The sequence below is a fragment of the Heliconius melpomene genome, chromosome 3 (genome assembly GCF_056956725.1).
Source record: "Heliconius melpomene rosina isolate 202511_hmr_F chromosome 3, ASM5695672v1, whole genome shotgun sequence".
Classification (NCBI taxonomy): Eukaryota; Metazoa; Arthropoda; class Insecta; order Lepidoptera; family Nymphalidae; genus Heliconius; species Heliconius melpomene.
In genome coordinates, this window is record NC_140391.1 from 10,443,084 (window position 1) to 10,467,179 (window position 24,096).

At 34.1% G+C, this 24,096-nt stretch overlaps 1 protein-coding gene across 1 annotated transcript in view; it reads right to left on the bottom strand.

Moving 5' to 3' along the window:
• The window catches only part of LOC146540180 (scavenger receptor class B member 1), a 46,199-nt gene extending 28,904 nt beyond the window's left edge, over positions 1–17,295 (bottom strand). Inside the window, exons 1-2 of the mRNA XM_085207984.1 lie at positions 17,065–17,295; positions 782–882 (exon numbers count right to left, since the gene is read on the bottom strand). Coding sequence (XP_085064110.1) covers positions 782–875 — 94 coding nt within the window. The 5' untranslated portion in view covers positions 876–882; positions 17,065–17,295. The remainder of the gene's footprint in view (positions 1–781; positions 883–17,064) is intronic.
• Positions 17,296–24,096: the final 6,801 nt, after the last annotated feature.

Consider the following 24,096-nt stretch of genomic DNA (forward strand, 5'->3'; position numbering starts at 1 on the left):
GACTATGGAGAATGCAGTGTTTTAACACTAGGCTCTCTATATATCCTTCTCCGTATAAAAAATATGAAGATTTTATCTTTTAAAATTACGTTATTGGTGTTATAGAGGCCGCGGTGGAACAGCGGCACAGCAGCGTGTGATTGTAAGCGCGACGGTCGTGGGTTTTTTACCTGGTGGAATGAGTCATTTCATTTCCTGGCTCCTAAGGTCATATTGTTTGTTTGTAAATTTAAAAAAAAAATCGCGTGTTATCAATCTTGTGATAATTTTATGTATTAATGAGTTTAATATTTGTTTTTATGTAAGTGTAATAAACCCTTTTCTAAAGTTTTGATTGTAAGTATAATAAAAAAAAATAAGAATATGGCCGTCGTGGCGCAGCGGCACAAGGGTGTGACTGTAACGCGACAGTTGTGGGTTCCTCACTCGAGGAAGTCAAATATTTATTTCCGTCTATATTTCCATTTCTTCGCTCTGGTATCGAGGCAAAGCGCGGCGTTGAGTTCTACCACTAAACACGTAAATTTTCCGGAAAGTGGAGAACAGTATGTCTTAGCACTTGATTTCCCCCTACCCGCCCTGTTGTGTGCAGGATACAGCGTGAAACTGATTAAATTTGATTTAAAGCCGCGTCCTCTTATATTAACTACTTTGAAATTTAAATCATTGAATTAATCCTTTTATATTAAGATCCACCGTATTCCAGGACTTCTAGACTTTTTTCATTCATTACTTATCTCTCTGCTTTTAAGTGACAAAATAATGGGTTTTAATGACTTACGTCGTTTCTGTACGGTGAAGTTCTGTATTTTCCTTATAGACATCTTGCCCTTGCTGGGCACATGCTGTATGGTCTTCTTCGCGCTCAGCACCATTTTGAAACTGTAAACAAAATATCAAATGTTATAGTTAGAGAAAGTCTCTATGTGTATAAATTTAAAAAAGTAGCAATGTAAATTACATTTTAAACGATAAATTACGCATGTAGTGAATATGCAAGATACGTTATGAATCTACTAGTAGACAAAGGAAACATTGTAAGACACTTTCTCTCTCTCCACTTTTCGAGTTACAGTCGCGCGTTGTCTTCTTTCCAGAGTGACGAAATGAAATCACCTGAGTGTGAATCCTGAGTGTGAGGCCGTCGACAGTCGACAGCATCGATTTATTACTTTTGGGTTTAAAATTGATTGTAAATTATATTTGTGTTAGTTTTTTTCCAAGGAAATAATTTTGAATATACTATGTCTGACACCACCGTGATAAATTGATATATTATCAATTTTGGAATAAGTAAACAGATTTTTAGTAAATAAGTTGAATTTTTAAAATATTGATTAAGTACGTTCCAATACATATTTTTTGTTTCGTATCTTTTCCGCATTTTTTCGTAATTTGTAAAAAGTAGCTTAGAATCTATTAAGAGAGACTAGTAACTAGTCCTTGAGATACGCGCGTTCAACAAACAAACCATAGTTGTTAATATTGCCAGGCCAGTCGTGAGTAAGTTAAGGGTCCGATTTCCACTCGAGGAAACTAAATATTAAATCCTAATTTCCTAGCTCTGGTAACGAGCGCGGCGCTGAGTTCCACCACTCCACACGAAATACCTCGCGAAATGATGTCTTAATCGGAACGGAGTGTAACACTAGGTTTCATAAAAAGAAAGATTCTATGCTTATGGCGAAGAAAGCCATGTGTACTATATTATGGGAAATGTCCCTATTAATAATAAAAACATGCTGTGAAGTGACATTTATCCATAATTCTGTTTGACGTCGTCGATGACGTCAATGGCCCTTTTTAAAAGCTTTTTTACTTACTTCAAGTAACAAATATGTTTGACATTTTTATTTTTTCCATTTATTTTATTCGCAGGTAGTGTGTTAAGGCAAAGTAAATATCACCGAGTCGGGATTTTTTGCAAAATTTAATATCATTTCGACCTCTAATGTGGACTTCGCGGTGTTGAGTTCTGTCTCTCTATACACAATGTCTTGAAATTTAGGTGGAAAATTTGGAAAGAAGTGTATAAAATTTAACAAAAGATTCCAACCGCCCTGCTACGTGGGAAAAAGCTTGTAAAAGATGAACATAAAGAATAAGATAACCTATTGTGCACTGTTTGCCACTTTCCAACCTATGAACCATTCCACGTTTATTGACGGAACTCAACGCCGCGTTTTGTCTTCGCAAAATGGGGAAATGAGAAGTCCGAGAACGAATCAAATCCAACGACAGTCTTCAACCATTGTTTATAGCATAGTTGCAATATATTTACTTGTATATTTCGAATCGATTTTGAAATTTTTATACGTTAATTATAATTTATGTTGCTAACATCTCTATAGGGTAGATGTTTACAGATTTCCAAATATTCGATTATTTTTATGCGTATATATGTATTTTCAACTTGCCTCTTTGAAAAGAAAAAAAAAACATAAGCTGAATGATAAATTATTGCGTCAGTCATACACAATTTGAAAAATAAATAAAAAATAATCCATTTGTTGCTTCACAATGTATCACGCATACCTAAAGCAGGTTAGGCAGAGAGAATCTAGTGTTAAGACACTCCGTTCTCCCATTCATTCCAGCACCGGATACTATGTTATAAACTTATTCTGATATATTAAGTATAAATATAATTTAATTTACAATATGAACCACTTCTCGAATGCGGTACAACTATCGACATCATCCTACAATATAATTATTGTTTTCCGGGGGTTATAAGTCATCACCCAGGAAAGATGTTTTTATAATAGGCATTGTTATCTTATCTGTGCCTAATTGTGAAATTATTACTTTAAATAAACAGTATATTTTTTATAATTCACTAGTGGACCCGGACGCGGCTACGCCTGCTTAAACTATAAGAATATTTATTAAATATATTATTTTCAGTTTTCAATAGAATTAGTAAGAAAATATAAGCTTAAATAATCAAAAAGAATAATAAGTAGAGACATATTATTAGAAAAAATAACTGAGAAATTAAAATGAGCAAACATAAGAAGTAACAGTAACTAAACGATATTCTTAATGTTAGAAAAAGTACCTAAAAACTACCTAAAAGGATATTTTTTGCCAATAATATCAAATAAAAAATTATGCTTGCGCAATGTCTTCTCCTTCCAATTCTCGACTACGCTGACGTTTGCTATTTGGATGTGAATGAGGAGCTACTTGACAAATTAGAGCGACTTCAAAATCTCGCCATACGCTTTGTGTTTGGCCTGCGTAAGTATGACCACGTCTCTCAATTTCGTGCTCAACTTAATTGGCTCCCAATCCGTCTTCGCCGTGATATGCACATCCTTACCTTACTTTTTAAGATCCTCAATTACCAAAATTTTCCTAACTACCTACGTTCCCGCTTTAATATTCTCCCCCGTCCTACACGCTCTAGGCGGTCGTGCGTCGTTCCGGCGCTCGAGATACCTATGAGCAGTACCAAATTCTTCCATAAGTCTTTCACTGTGTACGCCACATCACTTTGGAACCAACTTCCCATCCCTATCCAAAGTAGTCCTTCCTTACTGTCCTTCAAATCCCAGCTAAAAAAACATTTATTTGCTAGTATGAACTAGTACCTAATTTTATTCAGACAGTTTTTTTTTTTTTTTTTTTTTCTTGAGCATGACAGCCGCACTTCACGTATTTATATATATATATATATATATATATATATATATGTTTATTTATATATGTATATTAGTATATTGTCATAGATTTAGTATATATGTATTATATATAGTTTGTATTTATAAATTTAGTGTATATGTATCTATTTATGTATTTGGATATGTATTTACTCTTTTTTGTGATTATTATTTTTTATTTAAATTCTTAGTGATTTTTCTCCTTTGATAACTGCGCTGTACTCTCTTCCCGCTATTTGACAGTCACCCACTTCCATTGGTTGGCTGGAAGAGATTTCTTTTAGAAATAAGCCCACTTTTGCTAACTAAACTTTTAATTTTGTATTTCCTATGTGTTTTTATGTGCAATAAAGAATATATATAAAATAAGAAGAGAACCATAATGTATTTTAAATTCATTATAAACAGCAAATAAAGTTCGAAAATTTACAAAACCGTCAACGTCATCTGCCCGTTCGCGTCGGTCATACTCATACTATGCCGCCCGAAGGCTAGGTCATTCGGAATCAGTGACATCTCCTTAATTATTTATTAGAATGTTATACAGTAAACTATAATTTCAATCTAGATAAAATGCTAAAAGTGACTGTTATATTTATTTTCATAAGGATGAATATCAAAATGTCGCGGTAACGGTTGCGTAGCGACGCGACGGTTGTTATTAACATGGCAGAATAAATTGCATGCCAAATTAGAAAGTACTTTAAAATATATTAGTATATATGTGTAATGTAATGTCATATAGCCTATAGCACTTCTGAAGAATGCAGCTTTCATACAAAACAAAAACAATGAAAATCGGACCAGTAGATCCAGAGATCTTAGCGTTCAAACAAACAAACAAACAAACAAACAAACTCTTCCGCTTTATTATATTAGTATAGAAGTATAGATTATATACTAATATAATAAAGCGGAAGAGTTTGTTTGTTTGTTTGTTTGTTTGTTTGTTTGTTTGTTTGAACGCTAAGATCTCTGGATCTACTGGTCCGATTTTCATTGTTTTTGTTTTGTATGAAAGCTGCATTCTTCAGAAGTGCTATAGGCTATATAACATTACATTACACATATAAACTAATATATTTTAAAGTACATTCTAATTTGACATGCAATTTATTCTGCCATGTTAATAACAACCGTCGCGTCGCTACGCAACCGTTACCGCGACATTTTGATATTCATCCTTATGACAATAAATATAATAGTCACTTTTAGCATTTTATCTAGATTGAAATTATACATTTTAATAAATAATTAAGGAGATGTCACTGTGTGATGATGATGATGATGTGACATAGCCTTCGGGCGCCATAGTATGAGTATGACCGACGCGAACGGGCAGATGATGTTGATGGTTTTATAAATTTTCTCTTTCTCTTAGGTTCTCTTCTTATTTTATTTGATATTGTTGACAAAAAATATTTTAGATAGTTTTTAGGTACGGGTTCTAGGTTCTAGGTTCTAATATTAAGAATATCCTTTAGTTACTTTTACTTCTTATGTTGGTTTTCAATTTCTCAGTTATTTTTTCTAATAATATGTCTCTAATTATTATTCTTTTTGATTATTTAAGCTTATATTTTCTTACTAATTCTATTGAAAACTGAAAATATATTTAATAAATATTCTTACAGTTTAAGCAGGCGTAGCCGCGTCCGGGTCCACTAGTTATAAATAAGCGGCGTTGAGTTCCACCACACAACAAACAATATCTCGACAGTTAAGCGATACATAGGTAATGGAGTGTTTTAACACTACTTTCGTTCTTGTTACCATACAACATAGATCAAAAAATATGTTTCCACTGTGGTGGGGTAGAGATATAGCGAACTATAGATTTTGTTTTTGTTCCTCGCTTCGCCCAATACAAAAAGAAAAAACTGGTCCCAAAAACATAAAAACAAGAATTAACTCAATAGACAAAAATCGAAAGCAATGTCACATAATCATTATCAAGGGTAAAATTGCAATTTTTTCCATATTAAATAATATTTTTTCGAATGTGAAATAAGGCCTCGTGAAGGCTGCGTCGGTGACTTAATATATATTATATCATAATTATATTATGTTATAATATTTTTTTTTAATCTTGTTGCTGCTAACAACATAAAGAAGTTGTAACAAGTGTATAAGAATTTGGACGTGGGGCTTAGTAGTCAGAGCGCTTGGCTTTCCAAGCGGTGCAGTTTCGAATCTCGCGTCGTAATTTTTTTTATTACTCTTCAAAAAAATTTAACTTCTCAACACTAAATCTCAACATCTGACCGGAACTTGGGACATTGAGTGTTAAATAAATGGCGGAATAAATTTTGCTTCGAACAAATGCTTATTATGCTAAGGAAAAAAATAAAAATATTCCCTTGCTTCGACTAAGAATCGAACCTAAAACCATCGCGTTTACGATCCCTTTGCGTCACAACTGCCTCTACTAAATACTTAGTTGATAAAAATAATAGGAAAGGAACCCACTACACATCGCTAGTATACACAAACTAGATTTCGAGGACATTCACTAGTGGACGAATAGAACTAGTTTAATATGAATATGCAACGGGCCTTATGTAATATCTTATTATATGGCAGATTTAAATAATGGTGATTTAAATATTATGTAATTTTATACTCATGTACACTTTGTAATAAAAGTTTTTGTAATACGACGCTTTGAACGCGACAGTTGTGAGTTCGATTCTAACCCTGGTGAAAGAATTATTTTCAGTTTCCCGCTCTGGTAACAAGACAAAGCGCTGCGTTGAGTATTGCCATTCAACATGCAATGTCTCAAAAATTGAGTGGAAATGGGACACTTCATTTTCCGTATGGACATAAGACATTAACACTAGGTCACTGTGCATGCCATTGTAACGCGAGGCTACAATCATTTTTTTTTGTAGACGGCACATTATTTATTACATTAATGGCATTAAAATTAAAAAAAAAAAATTAAACATACACGATAACTATAGTAGAAAGAGTATACACTTTTTTTCAGTCAGAAGGGGCCTTGAAAATAACAATTACGTAGTGTCCCGACAAATTTCCAATATTTATTAGTAAGAAAACTTGAGCGAGGAAGAGCTTAACTAGAACTGATATTACAAAAGGCTTGAAGACAATTTCTACGAGCTTTAATTATTATACAAACATAATTAATAATTAAGAAAGTAAACAACTGGTCAAAACAACATCATTAGATAGTACTGTCAGCTTAAACAACCCATTAGACTCTATGCTGGCAAACAATCTATTCTAATGGCTTATAAATTATCTTAAAAACATAATATAAAAAAAATATAAATATTACGAAAAAACGAAAAACACGAAAAAAACGCTAAAATAATTTGGTGATAATGACTAATATGATATAGCTCCATATCAGATATATCACATATATAGTACATTTGGAGTCTTTACAAACAAAGTACAGACGAACTCCAAATATTTGTTTAACATACTAAAAAATAAGACTAGCTGTGCCGTTATTATTGAAGTCAACGGTACTTTTTACTTTATGACTGACGTGACTTAGATTGGGCGTCTCTTAAAAACACCTGAATAGGAAAAAAAAAAATTCCGTAAATAAAGAAGTATGAATGAAGCAGAGAACCTGGTGTTGGAGAAATTGACTGTTGCTTGCAAAACTCAACGCAGTGGTCCTACTTGTTAGAGAGAAAAAACAATTACAATAGATTTTTTTCCCATGAGTACCTGGGAAAATATTAAAATGATATAATATATCATTAAGTGTATAAACCTTCCTCGATAAATCTATGATCAGATACAATATGAAATTATCAATTCTAATCATTAGTTTCCGAAATTAGCGCGTTCAGTCAAACCAACTGTACAGTTTGATAATGATTTTTTTGAATTTGTATTTGAAATGTTGCAAATTACCTGTAAATAAGAGAAACGACAATTATAGTTAATTGTTCGTCTCTCTCGTATTCTTCGACGTGGCCGTCAATTAATTATAGACATCCGACGGGTGTCATAAAAAAGAAACGCTATGTTTAAAGGGAGTAAATTCTCTTTACATATATGCGAGTACATAAATACGCTTTTAAGTCGTGAGTATTTTAAATATTTTTGTATTTACAATAATTTTTTGCAATATTGCTTCAGCAAATAGACATTGCAATGTTCATACAAAACCACGTTATCGTATTTGTCATACAAATATTGAATATAATATAAGGATAACTGTATGAGAGTAAATGAATTAAACAAAATATCCGCCGCTCTTTTGTCTTACTTTGAAAAATAAATGCTTAAGATAAAAAATAGTTATTTCTTGACACCTACCCTCTACTTATCCTGCTATATATGTCAATATTACATGGAGACAGTCTGTCTTTAAGAAAACAAGATATCATTACAAGTATGAAAAAGTTAATTGAAATATTAAGGAAAATAAATATCAATTTACAATTCATTAATTTCCATATTGTTGTTGTGTTACAGACAAACAAAATAGACACATATTTAATTTAAATATGACTTTATACAACACGACATTCCGTGATAGCGACGCGATATTTTATTTAGATATAAATCTTGTTATAAATTGGAAGTTGACAGAAGATATATTGCATCTCTTTTAACATTAGGTTCCCAGGTTCCTTCTGTCTGCCCTGCTATGTGCATGAGAAAAATAAATAAATATTGCATTAAATATATTAAATTTCACCGTTCAACACAGAATGTATAGGCCACTGGGCGGTGCGTGAGTTTTAGAAAATAAGAGCGTATTTTAACACTAACTTCCCGCTAGCTATCCTGCTATGCGGGAAAATACGTGAAGCTGACCAAATTATTTTAATTAAGTGTTAATTTATTTATTTTATATAAATATTTTTAATGCTGGTTTTATTTTACTTTATTTGCAATAAATTATTAGACAAAGTCCTCGAGGTGTCATTTTGGTCGTTGTCTCAAATATAAATGACACCGGATGCATCGAGGTCCTTACAATCGCACAAAAATTATCTACCCGAGTAAATTTTACTAATTTTTAAGCAAATATATTATTATAAGCAATTCCTAGTAAAAACTTATTTTGCATTATGTTATTTTACTTGGTTATTTGTTTGTTGTAATCTTGGGTTTTTTGTACGCATACGTTAACAATTTTGACGCGTTGTGACATTGTCAAGGCAAAAGTCACAAATTTGAATTTTAAGATCAAGTTTTGATTGTCACTACTTAAAAATAATTTAAAATTATAATTTATTTTTCAAATAAGGCAAAACGAGGAAATAAAAATATTCATTCCCATATGGGGGTTGTGTTGAAAGTTGAACTTGACTGTCTGTCTGTCTGTCGCGTTAGATGTCAGTCAGACGCCGCTGTGCCAATACGACTAGCGTGACCGAATAGGTAGTTTTTTTAAAAAGTAAGCATTTAATAGGTAAGCAGAAGGAACCTGTGAACGTAGCGTTAAGACACTCCGTCTCCGATTAACATGGCTCAGTTCCCCACTTTTTCACCATCAGAACAGAGAAATTAAAATATTGAAAAGTTCATTTCCAGTCGCACGCTTGTGCTTGCCACGAATGCCCTCGTAAGTCTGTCCTATATAATTATATTCTTAATACAGTGAATTATATCGAAATTATAAAAGAGGAGAAATTTAATATAACCTTATTCGAGGCCACACTGTAAATACGACAAGTACGGGTTCGTTCAAAATGAAGTATTTAATAATTTCATTTCCTCCCTTTAGTAACAAAGCAAACAACACGAATTCAGTGGAAAGTGGGGAACGGAAGTGTCGTCATAGGAACGGTATGTCTTAACTAAGTTCACAGCTCCTTCCAGCCTACCCTGCTACGTTCTATATACTGAAGCTAAAAAAAGAAAAAAAAAACCTTTAATAAATAGACTACTCAACACAAAAAGATTGTGTCAATTTGAACCAGTAGTTCACGAGATAAGTGTGTGCAACCAAACAATATGTTCAGCTTCAAAACATTGGTATAGATAGATACCGTACATTATCAGCTATTACTACTATCTACGGAAGCCCTTATCGAGGGAAAGCTATTTGTTTTTTTTTTTGTGTTCATTATTATAATATACATATTGTAGGAACAGTTTGAAAGTGTTTTAAAACACGCGATACTTGACTTGCTCTGGTAACAGGACAACTCGGTGTGAGTCCCTCCACTCAACACGAAATATCTCACAAATTAAACGGTAAAATTACACGGTGGGAAGCGAACGGGAGATAACAAAAATTAACAATAAGTAAGGGATACAGCTTGAAGCTACAAAAAGCATTAGCACGTTGACTTTACGTTATATCCCGCACATAGCAGGGTAGGCAGAGAAACCCTCTGAACTTAATGTAATGACAGTTTGTTCCCATCAAGACACTTCCGTTCCCTGCTTTCTGAAAAGCAGTTGAGTGGCGGAACTTAAAGCCGCGCTTTGCCTTATCCGCGTCACCAGAGCGAAGAAATAAAAATATGTGAGAATGAGGTCCATAGCCTATCGCGTCCTCACGCATGGCATGGCATATTGGCAACCATATTATATTTAAATCCATTAAAGAAATATTTTTTTATTTTTTTTTATTATGTTACAAATATCTTTTGATATTTCCAAAGATCGAGACATCGATTCGCAAATGACTTATAGCTCGTTTCGTATATAAAATGGCATTTAATTTCATCATTACTTGCATAAGGAGTATATTTGAGCGTTGCAGAATCACGTAACAGATTATCTGAACTCACACTAGTGTGACGCCATCATTGCGCAGGAAGTCTAAATGAGCGTGATAGCTGCGGGATCGAATCCTAATTCATGTGTTTTTAGGGTTCCGTACCTCAAAATGAAAAAACTTATACTTAGTCTAGGTTCCCTGATCCCCTCTGGCTACTCACTATATGCGGGATGAAGCTAAAAAATTAAAATCTACGAACTAAGTCAAATAGTTAAATAATTAGGTATTTGGAAATATTTTTAAGGTTGATTTTATCATTTATTTCACTGTTTTTATGTAGTTGGGTATCTCTTTTTAATTTTATTTATGTTCGTGAGACGTTAGAAGGTCGATTATAAAGGTAGGTTTATTTTAAGCTATTAGTATCTCGTAGTGCATTTACCTTATCTGCAATGTCTTTGATTTTTAATTTTAATAATAATATAATCAACCTAATTGCTAAAATTCGTGTATTATTTTCATTGCTCAGACAGTCAATAGCAAAAAAAAGATTTTAATCAACAATTGCTAGCATTTAATAAGTTATGAGGCCATCATGGTACAGAGGCACAAGCGTACAACTGTAAATCGCGACCATTGTGGGTTCGATTATCACTCGGAGGAATTGAATATTTAATATATTAGTTTTCTCGCTCTAGTAACGAGGCTTTGCTTTGAGTTCAGCCGCTCAACACACAATGCCTATAGAATTCGTCGGATTCGACCCCATAACTACCATAAGTCAGCATACCTTAAATTAATAAGTTTCTTTTATTTCAACTTCACATTCAACCTTTTGAATAATTTTGTTTTTTACTATTAGGTAATTTGAATAATTTTGTGTTTTTCTACTATTAAAATTCGCAGATAATTCGCATCTTTGAAGCTCTACATACGTGAGCGGAATAAACAATTATTGATTTTTAAGCTTCAGGTCATTTATACACTTTAATATTTTTTATTTTTATTTAAAAAAATATTGTAAAGCAATATGGGCTTTTAATGTAAATGTTTTTTTTCCAATGTCACGCTGTATCCCGCATATAGCAAAGGAGGCAGAGAGAACCTAGTGTTAAGACACTCCGTTCCTCACTTTCCCACCATTTTCCTCCTAGCGGAAATCGTACCCATAACCACTGTGTTACAACGCTTGTGCCTTCGGCCTTATTGATAAATAGATATGTAAAATTATAATACAAATATGTTACGAGTTCGATTTTAATTTCAGGGAATGAGTTATTTTTAGTGCCTCGATCTGGCAACGAGACATGGCTCGATGTTGAGTTCTGCTACTTAAATGGCAGTGTGTCGATTCTTAATAAAAAACTATTTATAAAAAAAAAATATTCAAAACGTCCTTTGTGAAAGAGGCCTAAGTACTAATAATAGGTAGTAATTTTGTTTTAAACGTCCATTGTTTAAAATGTCCATCGTGTCTCGACCGGTTTTGATAAAACTATAAAATGTTATTACTGTATGAACATGAGAGGCATCAAGGACTTATCTCCAGAATTTATTAAAAAAAATAGTAGTAACTGGGTGCCATGTCACTTCAGGTGCTGTGCTCGACACAGACACTGCGTGCTGAGTGGCGGATATCAACGCCGAAAGAATAATTGAACACGTAATTTCTGTAAAATGGATGTATTTATCAAAATAAAATATTATGTAAATGTTTACTTGCATTTTTTGGCTTATATTATTAAACAATTGGCGGGGTTAAGCTACGTTTTTAATATGAGCGATTTAGAAAACTAAGTGTTTTATCTTGTTTAAATTATTATATTTATATGTGCAGAGAAAAAAAGTAAATGGACGCTCCACTGAATACAGTAAATAACGTGTGCGTGTATAACACTTTACTATTTGGTTAAATAACAAATCATTATTAGAAAAATATGTGCAAATAGTGTTATAATACTTCCTGATGAGCTCGTTCTGGGTTCGATTCCGGTATAAATTTGTTTCTTGTCTTTGAAAATGTTGCTTTATATTTATTTATATTTTACGGAAAATAAATCAATATTTCTTTGTTTTGTTTATTTGTGCAGAGAAGAAATTCTATAGCATTCCATATATGCACCGTAGGTAGGTTAGCGACTGGAGGTGAGTACTATGTGAGAATGTCTACGGATTTCTTACGGAATCGCGAAAAAACGGAATTTTCCATTTTACGTCATAAAGTCCACGTAAACAAAATAGCTGGGACAAGATATTTTCCCTTTTTTTTAGCTTCACGCTGTATCCTACACATAGCACAGGTAGAGAGAACCAGGGAACCTAGTGTTAAAACACTTCGTTGCCACTAAAGCGCTTCCGTTCTCTACATGGCGGCAAATACTGGAGGCATTGCGTGTTAAGTGGCGGAACTCAAGATATTTTTTTAAGAAATAAAAATGGATTAATATAACTATTCTATTACATATAGGTATTATAAATGTAAAATATACTAGAATTCATGACTAGTTTGCAGTCAGCATACGTAATAGAATGAATAATAAATAATGCACGCGTAGTAAAAAAGAATATTTATGAATTAATTTGAACTTATTTTTATAAGAAATATGAGATGTTAATTGTTTTCTTATAGCTTTTATGTAAATATAATTCTGAGGTAATAAATAGTTGTTGTTGAGTCTTGATTGTGATAAATATTGGTTATTTTTTTAATAATATTTATTTTATATGCAAAATATTTGGGCGCGGCGTTCAGATCCGTTATTTAACAAGTAAACGTTTTGAAAATTGGGTGGAAAGTGGAGAACGGAGTGTCGTAACACTAAGTTCCCTCTGCCTACCTATATGCGGGAAAAGGCGTTTATCTGCTTTTTTAAATATTTGCCTTTTGTGGGTTGTGCGTGTTTACAGTGAAATGCGTATTGAAACAAATGAGATATGTTGAGAATCTCTATAATTTTGTGAAAGTGGAAAAGCACGTAATAAGTATCGTGACGCAGTTCGACTCATTTTAAGCCCAACGGTTGTGGGTTCGGTCTGCTCTCGTGGGAATTAAATAATTTTTACAGTAAGATGAAACGAGGCGTTTAATTACGCAATTTTTTTATTTTTTTAGCTTCACCTGTATTTGCGGTATACGATACTTCCGTTCCCCACTTTCCGCCCAATTCTTAAGGCGATGGGTGTTGAGTGGCGGAACTCAACGTGTTACCAGAGCCAGGAAATGAAAATAGTAAATTGTTCGTTACGCTGAGTGGGAATCGACCTCACAACCGTCGGCGCTTCTGTCCCTGCGCCACGACTGACCTATTTTCGTTCCGCAATTTAACACCCAATATCTCATATATGTACGCTGCAAATACATATGCCTACAAATTCTCGTAAGATACGTACTTGTTATCTAGTTACTGAAGAAATAAACAAAAAGTTCACCGAACGCATGGCTTATTTAGATTGCTTGTTCTTCTAACCCGGAAACTGTAGGTTCAAATGCCATTGACTTTTAAGGAGGGTTATCTATTTTTTTGGAATGATAAGCGACTTCCTCTTGTTCTAATATAGATAATGCTTGTTGAATATTATGATATTGTACCTTCACGCTGTAGAAGAACCTAGTGTCAAAACACTCCGTTCAAAACTTTTTGCCCAAATTCTGAGATATTATGTATTAAGTGATTAAACTATACGCCGCGTTTTGGTTTAACAGAGCGGTACCTAAAATGAAAATAGTACTCTACCCCCGAACGGGAATCGAACCCATACCGCGTTAACGGTCCACGAGCTGTTCGAGTTTGAATACTCAGCTACGTCATACTTAATAATTTGTTCTGCAAATATATGATTCATTAATTATTCGCAGTAGGTATATGGAATGTTCGAAAATAGATAATAAAATATCCTCACAATAATAAGATTCAAAGAAATACATAAGTACGTAGAATACTAGATATTATAGGTAAAATATCAGAGGCCAGTCGATGCGCAGGGGAACAAGTATGGGGCCGTAAACGCGACTGGTTGTGGGTCCTCTCCCCCCACTCGAGCAAATATTATATTTATTTAAATTTATATTTTCATATCTTCGATTTCATGTAGTGGAAGCAAAGCGCGGCGTTGAGTTTCGCCACTCTACACGCAATGCCTCTAGAATTCAGCTGAAAATGTGGAAGGGGGTGTCTTAACAATAGGTTCAATCTGCCTACTTTGATGTGTGCCTCATACATCGTGAAGCTCATTTATTTATTTTTTACATAAGTACAAATACATTAGGACCGTCGGCGTCGTGGCGCGACGCCACAAACGTGGGACTTTAAATGCGACGGTCGTGAGTTCGATTCCTATTCGGGGGAACGATCCGATTCCCCCATAGGTATCCCCACTTATCTCCGAATTCTCGCGGCATTGTGTGTTGATTTGCGGAAGCCAATGACGCGCTACGCCTTGTTACCACAGTCGAACATATGAATGGACATTCTCATTGTAAAAGTCGAATCTATTACCATTTGTATATTCAGATACTTTACCACTGTGCCACTATGGTGTCAACTTTAATTTCTTCACTTCAGCACTATTGTTTATACGCGTAGTCGCTTGAGCAATATCAAATACGCAACCTGTCAAGTAAGAGCAGGCTTCCTGCCCGTTGCGCTAGATGGACGTAATAAAATATAAGATTTATGTAATTATTAACTGACGCGATTTAGCAATTATTTTTGGCGGACATATAACGGTTATTATAAATCTAGCTTCTGCTAAAACTGTGACTAATTGCTATATGTACGTGGAATATATATTCCACGTTCTATAAGTAAAATAGAAATATATTATATTTATTTATAATATATTTTCTCATCAAAATCTAATATTGGGTGGTCAATATAAAACATAGTATGAAAAATAAGTGCTATTAAATTAGCTGAAACTTTTTAATTTTGAATATATGGATATTGTCGTTAAAATGATATATGTCTATAAATTAATTTATGCTACAAACGGGCGAAGCCACGAGTGGATCGTTAGTTTATAATAATAATTTAGCTCCTGTGGTCAAGGGTTAGGAAGCTGAAGACGGCGTGCAATGGAAACAGCTTGTCAGCTCTGCCACGAAGGCACATCGGACCTTAAAATATGAAGAAATCGAATAAAACGAAGAACACCACGTTCCCTCTATCTACTCGGCTACGCCGGCTGCTATGAGCAAATGACCAAACCGTGAAGAGCGATAAGACTGCACTAAAGTCTCAGTCTTAAAATGTAGAAAAATAATAATAAGGAACTGACTTACTAGATAAATATATGGCTATATATTTTTTAATTTAAATAAAATGCTCGATAGGAAATTGACACAATTTAGAAATATTCTATTACACTCGAAAGCTATTTCAACAATTTTAATTGGAATTAAATATTACTTCATTTATAGCGGAAATCTACAATAATTAAAATTATTTTAGTTTATACTAAAACGTGATTTGTATTAATCACACTATAAATCTGAATAAAAATGTATAAGATACTAAATAAGTAATTAGTCCATCGTAATGATGGTCGTGGGTTCAAATATTTTTTAGAGAATATTTACATTAATCTTTTATTTAAACACACATAAATATAGAAAGAATGAAGTTTTACGCCTTTTTCTTAGGAAACAAAAATAATATATTCCACTGTTCCTTCATAGAAATCGAATCCACACACATGTAAAGATTTTGTATAATTTGGCTATAACATAACAATATCTTTGCGCGTTTAAATTGCTAGTCTACAACGGACGACATTAAAATCCTTATAATTTATTCTGTCCGTTATAGATATGTTTTGTAAAAATATGGTTTCCAACACTCCGCTATAAATGATAATTTATTCCTTCGAGTGGGGATCGAACCCACAACCGTTGCATTATAGTTACACCCTTGTGCCTGTGCACCACGAGGGCCTCAAACCATGATGACAAAAAAATAATTATTCCCGCAATTAAGCATCGAACCTACATCCATCTTGTACATACACTATTCCAATGCGCCACTATATTAAAATATTTTCTTCGTATTATTTAAACTAGCTCTCGCAGATGAAGCGCGGCTCTAAGTTCCGCCACCCTACAGGCAATATCTCAAAAATTCGGTGAAAAGTGGGGAACGGCGTGTTTTAACACTAGGCGTATCTCTCTGCGTATCCTGCTGCGGGAAAACTCGTGAAATTACATTTTTTTTTCGATTAATATTTGTTCTTGGCTTATTAATTACAGCAAAGTTGCGTAGAGCTTTTAAATATTGCAAACATTTCTTATATAATACGACCAAGGTCTTGAACGGTTTACTGCTATAATTATGAAACTTTTAACTCAAATGACATTGTCCGTACCTATAAATAAATATACAATTATGTATATTTTTCATAATTTTATTTCTTTAATATTTTGTTAACTTTCAAATTATTGTTTTTTTTAATTTTTTTTTTATTAAAATAATTTCAAGAATTCAGAATTGTTTTTATTGGTAAAAACCAATAAAAAAATATATAGTTTTTAAATTATTTATTCACGTTGTATTTCTTATTAAACTTGAATTAAATTATTATTTAAATAATAAAAATTAACTATGCGAGTATAAATTTCGTATGTAGTAAATTATTATATTTAAAAAAATCCAAAAATCTTCAATTAAAAAAATATTACACAAAAAATTAATTAAAAAAATAACACAAAATAATAAATAAATAAAAAAAAATTACCTTATTAAAAACACAATATAAAAACAACTTTCACTTTTACAATTAAAAAAAATTCCACATACACTGTATAAAACACTTAAGAACAGAACTGAGTCGAAGCGAGTCTATACATTATTACGTTCGCGAGCTAACTGGAGGCAGCATCGGCCCATAGCCTATATAACTGACGAAATTGTCGTTACAAAATGAATTTTTTTTCACTATGTTGACGTAAACCACTTGTTCCTCATATTCAGAGGGTACTGGCGTATTATTGAAGTAAATGGCAGGTAGTGGTAGGGATGCTAGAACAGGTTCGAAACGTGTGGGGGTAGATCTTCACCTTGAAATATTTTCTCATGTAATGAATAATTTTTGTGGAAAAAAACTAGTGGAGAATCGAGGGGAATTACCTTACTATAAAAATAATAAATATTCCATACCCAGCTTTCCACCGAATTATGAAGGCGTTGCGTGTTGAGTGGCGGAGCTCAACGTCGCGCTTCATTACCAGAGCAGAGGAAATGAACGTATTAAATATTTCATTAACTCGAGTGGGAATTGAACCCACAACCTGTCGCGTTTACAGTCGCCCGCCTAGTTATATAGTCCAGTCGTTTCCCCTGCGCCACGACTGGACTATCTGTACACCTGACGAAATTGTCGTTACTTTTTACCATATAAACATAAATCATATGACGTAAGCCACGTACTTATTCTTCACATTCAAAGGGTACTGACGTAGTGTTGAAGTACCTAGCCGACAGGGGGTCAAAATGTTTGGGGTAGATCTTCACCCTGAAATATTCATGATAAATTAATGTTTTAGAAAGACTATATAAGGGAACTTTTCATAATTCTTATATATTGTTTTTTACAAAAACCTTTTCCCACATTCCAGTCAAATTTCTAAACATTTGTCAAAAATTGACGCCGAGCTTTGTGTTCTTACTATTTTATAGTTAAAATGAAATTATTTATATCCTTACGTGGGAATTGAACTCACAGTCTTGGCGCTTACAGTCAGACACTGGGCCGACACGCCATGACGGCCTCAATTTTTAATTAATACTTATCATCTACTTAATTTTTCACTTATAGAAGATAAGCACTTTTGTATCTCTGTGGAGACTCTTGCGACCCGTATTTTATATAGCCGAGGAAATTATCGTCACAAATCGTTTTTTCCACAACATTGACGTAAACCACATGTTTCTTACATTCGGAGTATATGTACTGACGTGACGTAGTATCGTAATATTGAATGGCAGGCAGAGGGAGGGATGTTGGAAAAGGTTCCAAACGTGGAATAGGTAAACTTCACCTTGACATATTTTGTGTTAACTTACTATTATGAATCCCGATCCCGAAGAAAGAGCTACAGACATATAGCTGTCACCTCCGTGCTCTCTAAAGATGTAGTATGTCTGGAGGATCACCGGTGATCTAGGACAGTCTATCTCACTAGTAGCAGCATCAAGGTCTGTCGACGGTTTCCGAATCTCTGAATACATGCCGGGAACGCTAGCTTCCCCAAGGATGCCTGCTGTCCTCATAGCAGCTGCTTCTTCTGAATATCAATAGTAAGCGACATTCAGAAGAAGCAGCTTTTTCAGTACAGGGTACTAGCATACATTGCTACGCAGCCGATAGCACAATAGACGCTGTATGCTCCGGCCGTGTAAGTCTTTCTAGAAAACACCTACACGGCCGGAGGAAAATGTTGACCAGTGCCGAAATAAACCTGTGTCATTTTAAGGCCCAGTATCAACGTATTGGGCCGTTTTGAGTGATTGCCAGTATCGCGATCTCTCGCAAGCAAGACGGCACTTTACGCCGTAATATCGATCGGCCCTGTATATCTAGCTATCAAGGTCTACCTCTAATACAATAATCTATAATATTTTTTATATAATTATATAAAAAAGGTTAATTATTTAAACTTAGTAAGCTCTCACGTAATATCCACTACGTGATGGTTTACCATATTTTTTTTAATTAAGTGATTTTTTTATTTTTATGGTTCCATGCCTCAAAAGGAAAGAAACTAAACCTTAATTTAATTGTATGTTTATAAATATAAAATATTCAGGTCTACAGTTTCTTACAGCACAGAAAATCAAGCATCTTCGAGGGCATTTAATCAGTCATCGTCATCGTTTTGTATGAAATTCGTCAAACATCAAACCTATATACCTACCTGTGGACCTACAGCTAGAAAATTCGGCACGAAGTAAGAACTTACAATACAAATAAATGTTATATCCAAAAAGTTAAAACTTATAAGTATTACACAGAAAAAAATAATTACAAATTTATATTTGTAGTTCAATTCATACAAAATGAATGCATAGTAAGTAAATAAGTTTGTCAACTTTTATAAGTGGTATTTGGTAAGAGACCCTCGGTAGACAGAGTCCGACTCGCACTTTACCGACCTTTTATGTACTATTAATGTTTTAATTATTATCATAGCGCAATTATCATTGTTATTCCCGAGTGCTGATGAAGGGTTATTTTTTAATGCAATTATCATTGTTGTGCTTATCACTTTATTATGTTTTGTTTAGTTACAGATATGTATCTCAGTTTTCTTATACAATAGACAATTCAATATAATGGAGCAAGACGTGGCGCCGGGGCGTAGGCAACAAGCGTGTGACTGTGTGCGCGACAGGTTTTTGGTTCGATTCTCACTTGAAGGAAATGAAATATTTAAGGAAATTAAATATTTAATATTTTCAATTGTTCCCTAGATTCTAGATTCCCTCTGCCTACCCTTCTATGTTCGGGATACAGCGTGAAGCTAAAAAAAATATAAAATAGCATAAATCCATTAAAATTATAAAACTACCACTACTATAAGGTTTTTTAGCAAAATTTTCTTAGCAAAGGTATTTTTTTTAGAAAACGTATGATTTTTTAATGTATTAAAAACATGCATCTTTCCCTAATATCAATAACTAGCGGCCCGCTCGCGGTTTCACCCGCGTGAACTATGTTATTATTAATTTCTGTCTCCATGGCTACGTCCTAGTGACGTCTATGCAAAATTTGAGACTCTTAGCATTTGTAGTAACGCAGTTTCATACAAACTTTCGACCCCAAAAAGAACCCCTTGGAAGTCGAATATTGCAAATTCCCGTCTTAGCGAGCACCTACGTCCTATAAGTAACTCCTATGCACAATTTGAGATTCCTAACACATGTAGTTTCTGAGATTTCGTGATGAGTGAGTGACCTTTCGATTTTATATATATAGATAATCTTTAAAAGATGTAATAAAAATCATTCTCTACAAATGATCATTTCTTTGTATACCTCACTGTCTTTTTTTCATACTTTTATTATAAGATAAATATTCTTTTGTATCTTTTCTGCGACATACAGTGTGATGTGTTATTTCGTATCGGGGGCGGAAACGGAAACGGCACTTGTAGGTAAACATTTACATTTAAATATAAATATAAACACCTTTTAAGTTTCATTCAAAATCATAAACTTAGAGTGCTGTCATATGTTTTATAATAAGTACATATATCGCCACAACAGTTTCTATTTATTAGAGTTTATCCTCAATAAAATTATGTAAACATTACAACTTTATTGCTGTGTTTGCAAATGTATGATTATTATTATATTTTTAGTTCCACGCTGTATCCCGCATATAGCAAGGTAGGCAGAGAACGTAGTGTTAAGACACTCACACCGCCTAATTATCCAGAGCGATAAAATGAAAAAAAAAAGATCTCACGTGAGCTCGAGATAAACGGCGTTAAATGACAGACAGACTACCGAGGTAGTTAGTGATTCTTAACGTGTTGTCTTTCCACGCCTCCAAGTGTCTTAATGGGAGCGGAGTCTCTTAATACTAGGTTCCCAGGTTCCCTCTGCCTCCCCTGCTATATGCGGAATATAACATGAAGCTAAAAAAATTAAAAAGCACTACAACTTTACAGTCTATATCATAAATGACTGATGCATGCAATATTGTTTTATACAGATTGTAAATGAACGATCTCGTTTGTGCAACGCTTTACAACATAACCACTCTTACGAAATGAAAGATGCTGGGTTATAATAATTAAAAATATACATTTTCCACCTATTGAAATACTTATTGAAGCCTCATGGCACAGCGCGATAGCGACTGGCTGTAGCGACTGGCGATATGGTTGTGGGTTCGATTCCTATATTAGAGAAATTAGTTAGTTTCAATTCTCTGATTTGGTAAGAAAACTTGGTAAGGTGTTAAATATTTAGCGAAAAGTGGAGAATGGAGGTACACAGGTACATACAGATACATAGGTTAAAGTGTGTCGTGCCAAATTCAGGTGATATTGAGTGATGAGTGGCGATTTACCACTCATCACTCAATATCACTTGAATTTGGGTGGAAAGCGGAGACGGGAGTGTAAAAGCACTAAGTTCTTTTTGCCTTCCTTGGAACATTACATACGGGATGTAGCGTGAATGTTTCACAATAATTTTCCTCTTTCCGGTAAGCAAGTGTTCCACGTTTGCGCTTTTAAAATATTTTTTTGTACATTTAAGCGCAATAAGTCTTATAAGTAGAGAACGGAGTATCTTACCACTAGGACCTCCTCTACTCTGCTATAAGCTGGGTACAATTTAAACCTGACAAAAATCTTAACATAATATATAATATTTAGTCACTCAGTTCACTCACCTGTTGAGTAACTCCAAGGGATAAGTCAAAAAAACATACAACGAACTCAAGAATAAGGAACTTTTCTTTTGATATAAACTAAAAAAAAGAGGTAATATGGGGGCACGCTACTTCAAGTAATATATGTTGGGCTTACGTTATGGCTGAATACTTGAATACTTTATTTATTAATAAATCGTTAAAATAATCTGATATTTATACATTCTTTTACATATTTATATAATATAAGACATATTTTGTAGGCGTTAAATAATTTTAGAAGCCCTCATGGGGCAGTGTCTGACCGTAAGCGCGACAATTGTGTGCTTGATTCGCAATCGGAAGAATTAAATATTTTCAAATCGCTCTGATAACAAGACAAATCGCAGCATTGAATTCCGCCACTCCACGCAATGTCTCAACAATTAGGTGATGCGTTGATAAATGAGTGTCTTAACACTAGGTAGCCTCTGCCATCTCTGCTAAAGGGCATAAAACGGGCCACTTTTATTCTTCTTCTTCGTGACAATGATTGGAGAATTCATATCATATTTTGCCAGTATTTAGCCACGTCGACTGCGGCATCTGTTGCCTCCATCAGATCGTCATGTGAGCAGGTAAATGGACATTTCGGGCAGGAGAGTAAGTGTGCCACAGTCACAGGGTGACTCATCCCTCTGTTCGTACCCCCATTTCACGAGAAGCTCTTTGCATCGGCCAACCTGGCTCCGTAAACGATTAAGCGACTTCCATGTTGGCCACTGCAAGTTGTAACCTGCGGGTAGGCACTCTTTGAGGGGAACAAAAGCTGAAGGTGGCCACTTTTATTAAAAACCACAAACAAGATTAGAAAAAAAAAGGTTCTACTGCGTTGTGACGTCAATAACACGCAATTGGTATTCAAAATAATCTTTCACCTGTCAAAGTAAAATTTTGATTAAGAACTCATATTTAATAACCTTAAATTAAGGTTCACTGAACCAAAATTTACAATAGCTATTAAAGGTTTATTCCCGTTATTTCCGTTAGGTTATACTTAAACAACAGTTATGGGTTGACTGAAATCTAATTATCTTTTGGTGGGGCTACTCATGGCGCAGTGGCACAAACGTGTAACACGCGACAGCTTGTGGTTTCGATTCTCACTCGAGAAAATGAAATATTTAATATTTTCATTTCCTTGCTCTGATAACGATTCAAAGTGCGGCGTTGTGTTCCGCCACTCAACACGTAATGCCTTCAGAATTCGGTGGAAAGTGCGGAGCGGAGAGTCTTGTTCTTAACTATGCATCGGTTACTAGTAAGCCACTCGAGTTTAGGCTCATAAAATTTATAGATTCAAGTAATTCCTTTGGCACTTGCAGCACTTAGCTAAAAAATAATATTTTTAAACTTTATATTATTGTTAAATATCATTTCATAATATATAATATGAACCTTCTTTCCTGATTTATCTTCTTCGATACTATACGTCACGTCATCTTTAATGTCTAAATAAGATATTTCCTTCCGCGAATTAATTTATCTTATACCTACCAATTTTGTCAGAATGGATATTCATTTTAAGTTATTGATGTCATATTATATTAACAGTACTAAACTTCGCTCGCAACTTTATTTGCGCGGTCTTTGATATAATTAGTCAAATCCGTTTTTTTCTTTTTTTTTTTAGTTGGAATTTCAGGAAATCTTGCCAACTTCAGCGTTCTACGCCGCGTAGTTTCGGCTGTGCATTGTCAATCAAACAATCATTAACGTAAGAGTTTTAAGTACATGTATATTATATAGATTATGGGGCATTTAAAAGTATCTGACTTAACATGATGAAGGTTATGGATGTGATTTTTAGTTAGGAAAAGGTTTTTATCCTCAGGGATAGCAGAGTAGGCAGAAGAAACCATGAACCTAGTTAGACACTTCAGTTCTCCAGTTTCCACCGAACTCTGGAGGCATTGCCTGGCGGAAGCGTAGCGCTTTGCTTCGTTACTCCAACGAGGAAATGAAAATATTAAATATTTTATTTCCTCGAATGGAGATCGAACCCAAAACCTGTCCAGCTTACAGTCGCACGCTTGAACCCCTGGGCCACGACTGCCCTCAACATGTTAGTATTGAGGCCAGCCGTATCATAAATGAAATTGATAGTAATACTTTGACAAGGAATACTTAATCTTACAAACACCTTGCGAAAGTCGTCTGGCATCAACTATTATGAGTGGGGTCGATCTTGCGCAAATGAGAACGTTACGAAATAAACACATAATAGGATTTACTATGGACATGTTTTAAAATCATCTTTGCAATCAACATTAAGTAGCGAAGCCTTTTGAAAATCTTCCTATAGAGAAGGCTAAGATACAAAATTAGATTACTTAATTAGAAGGA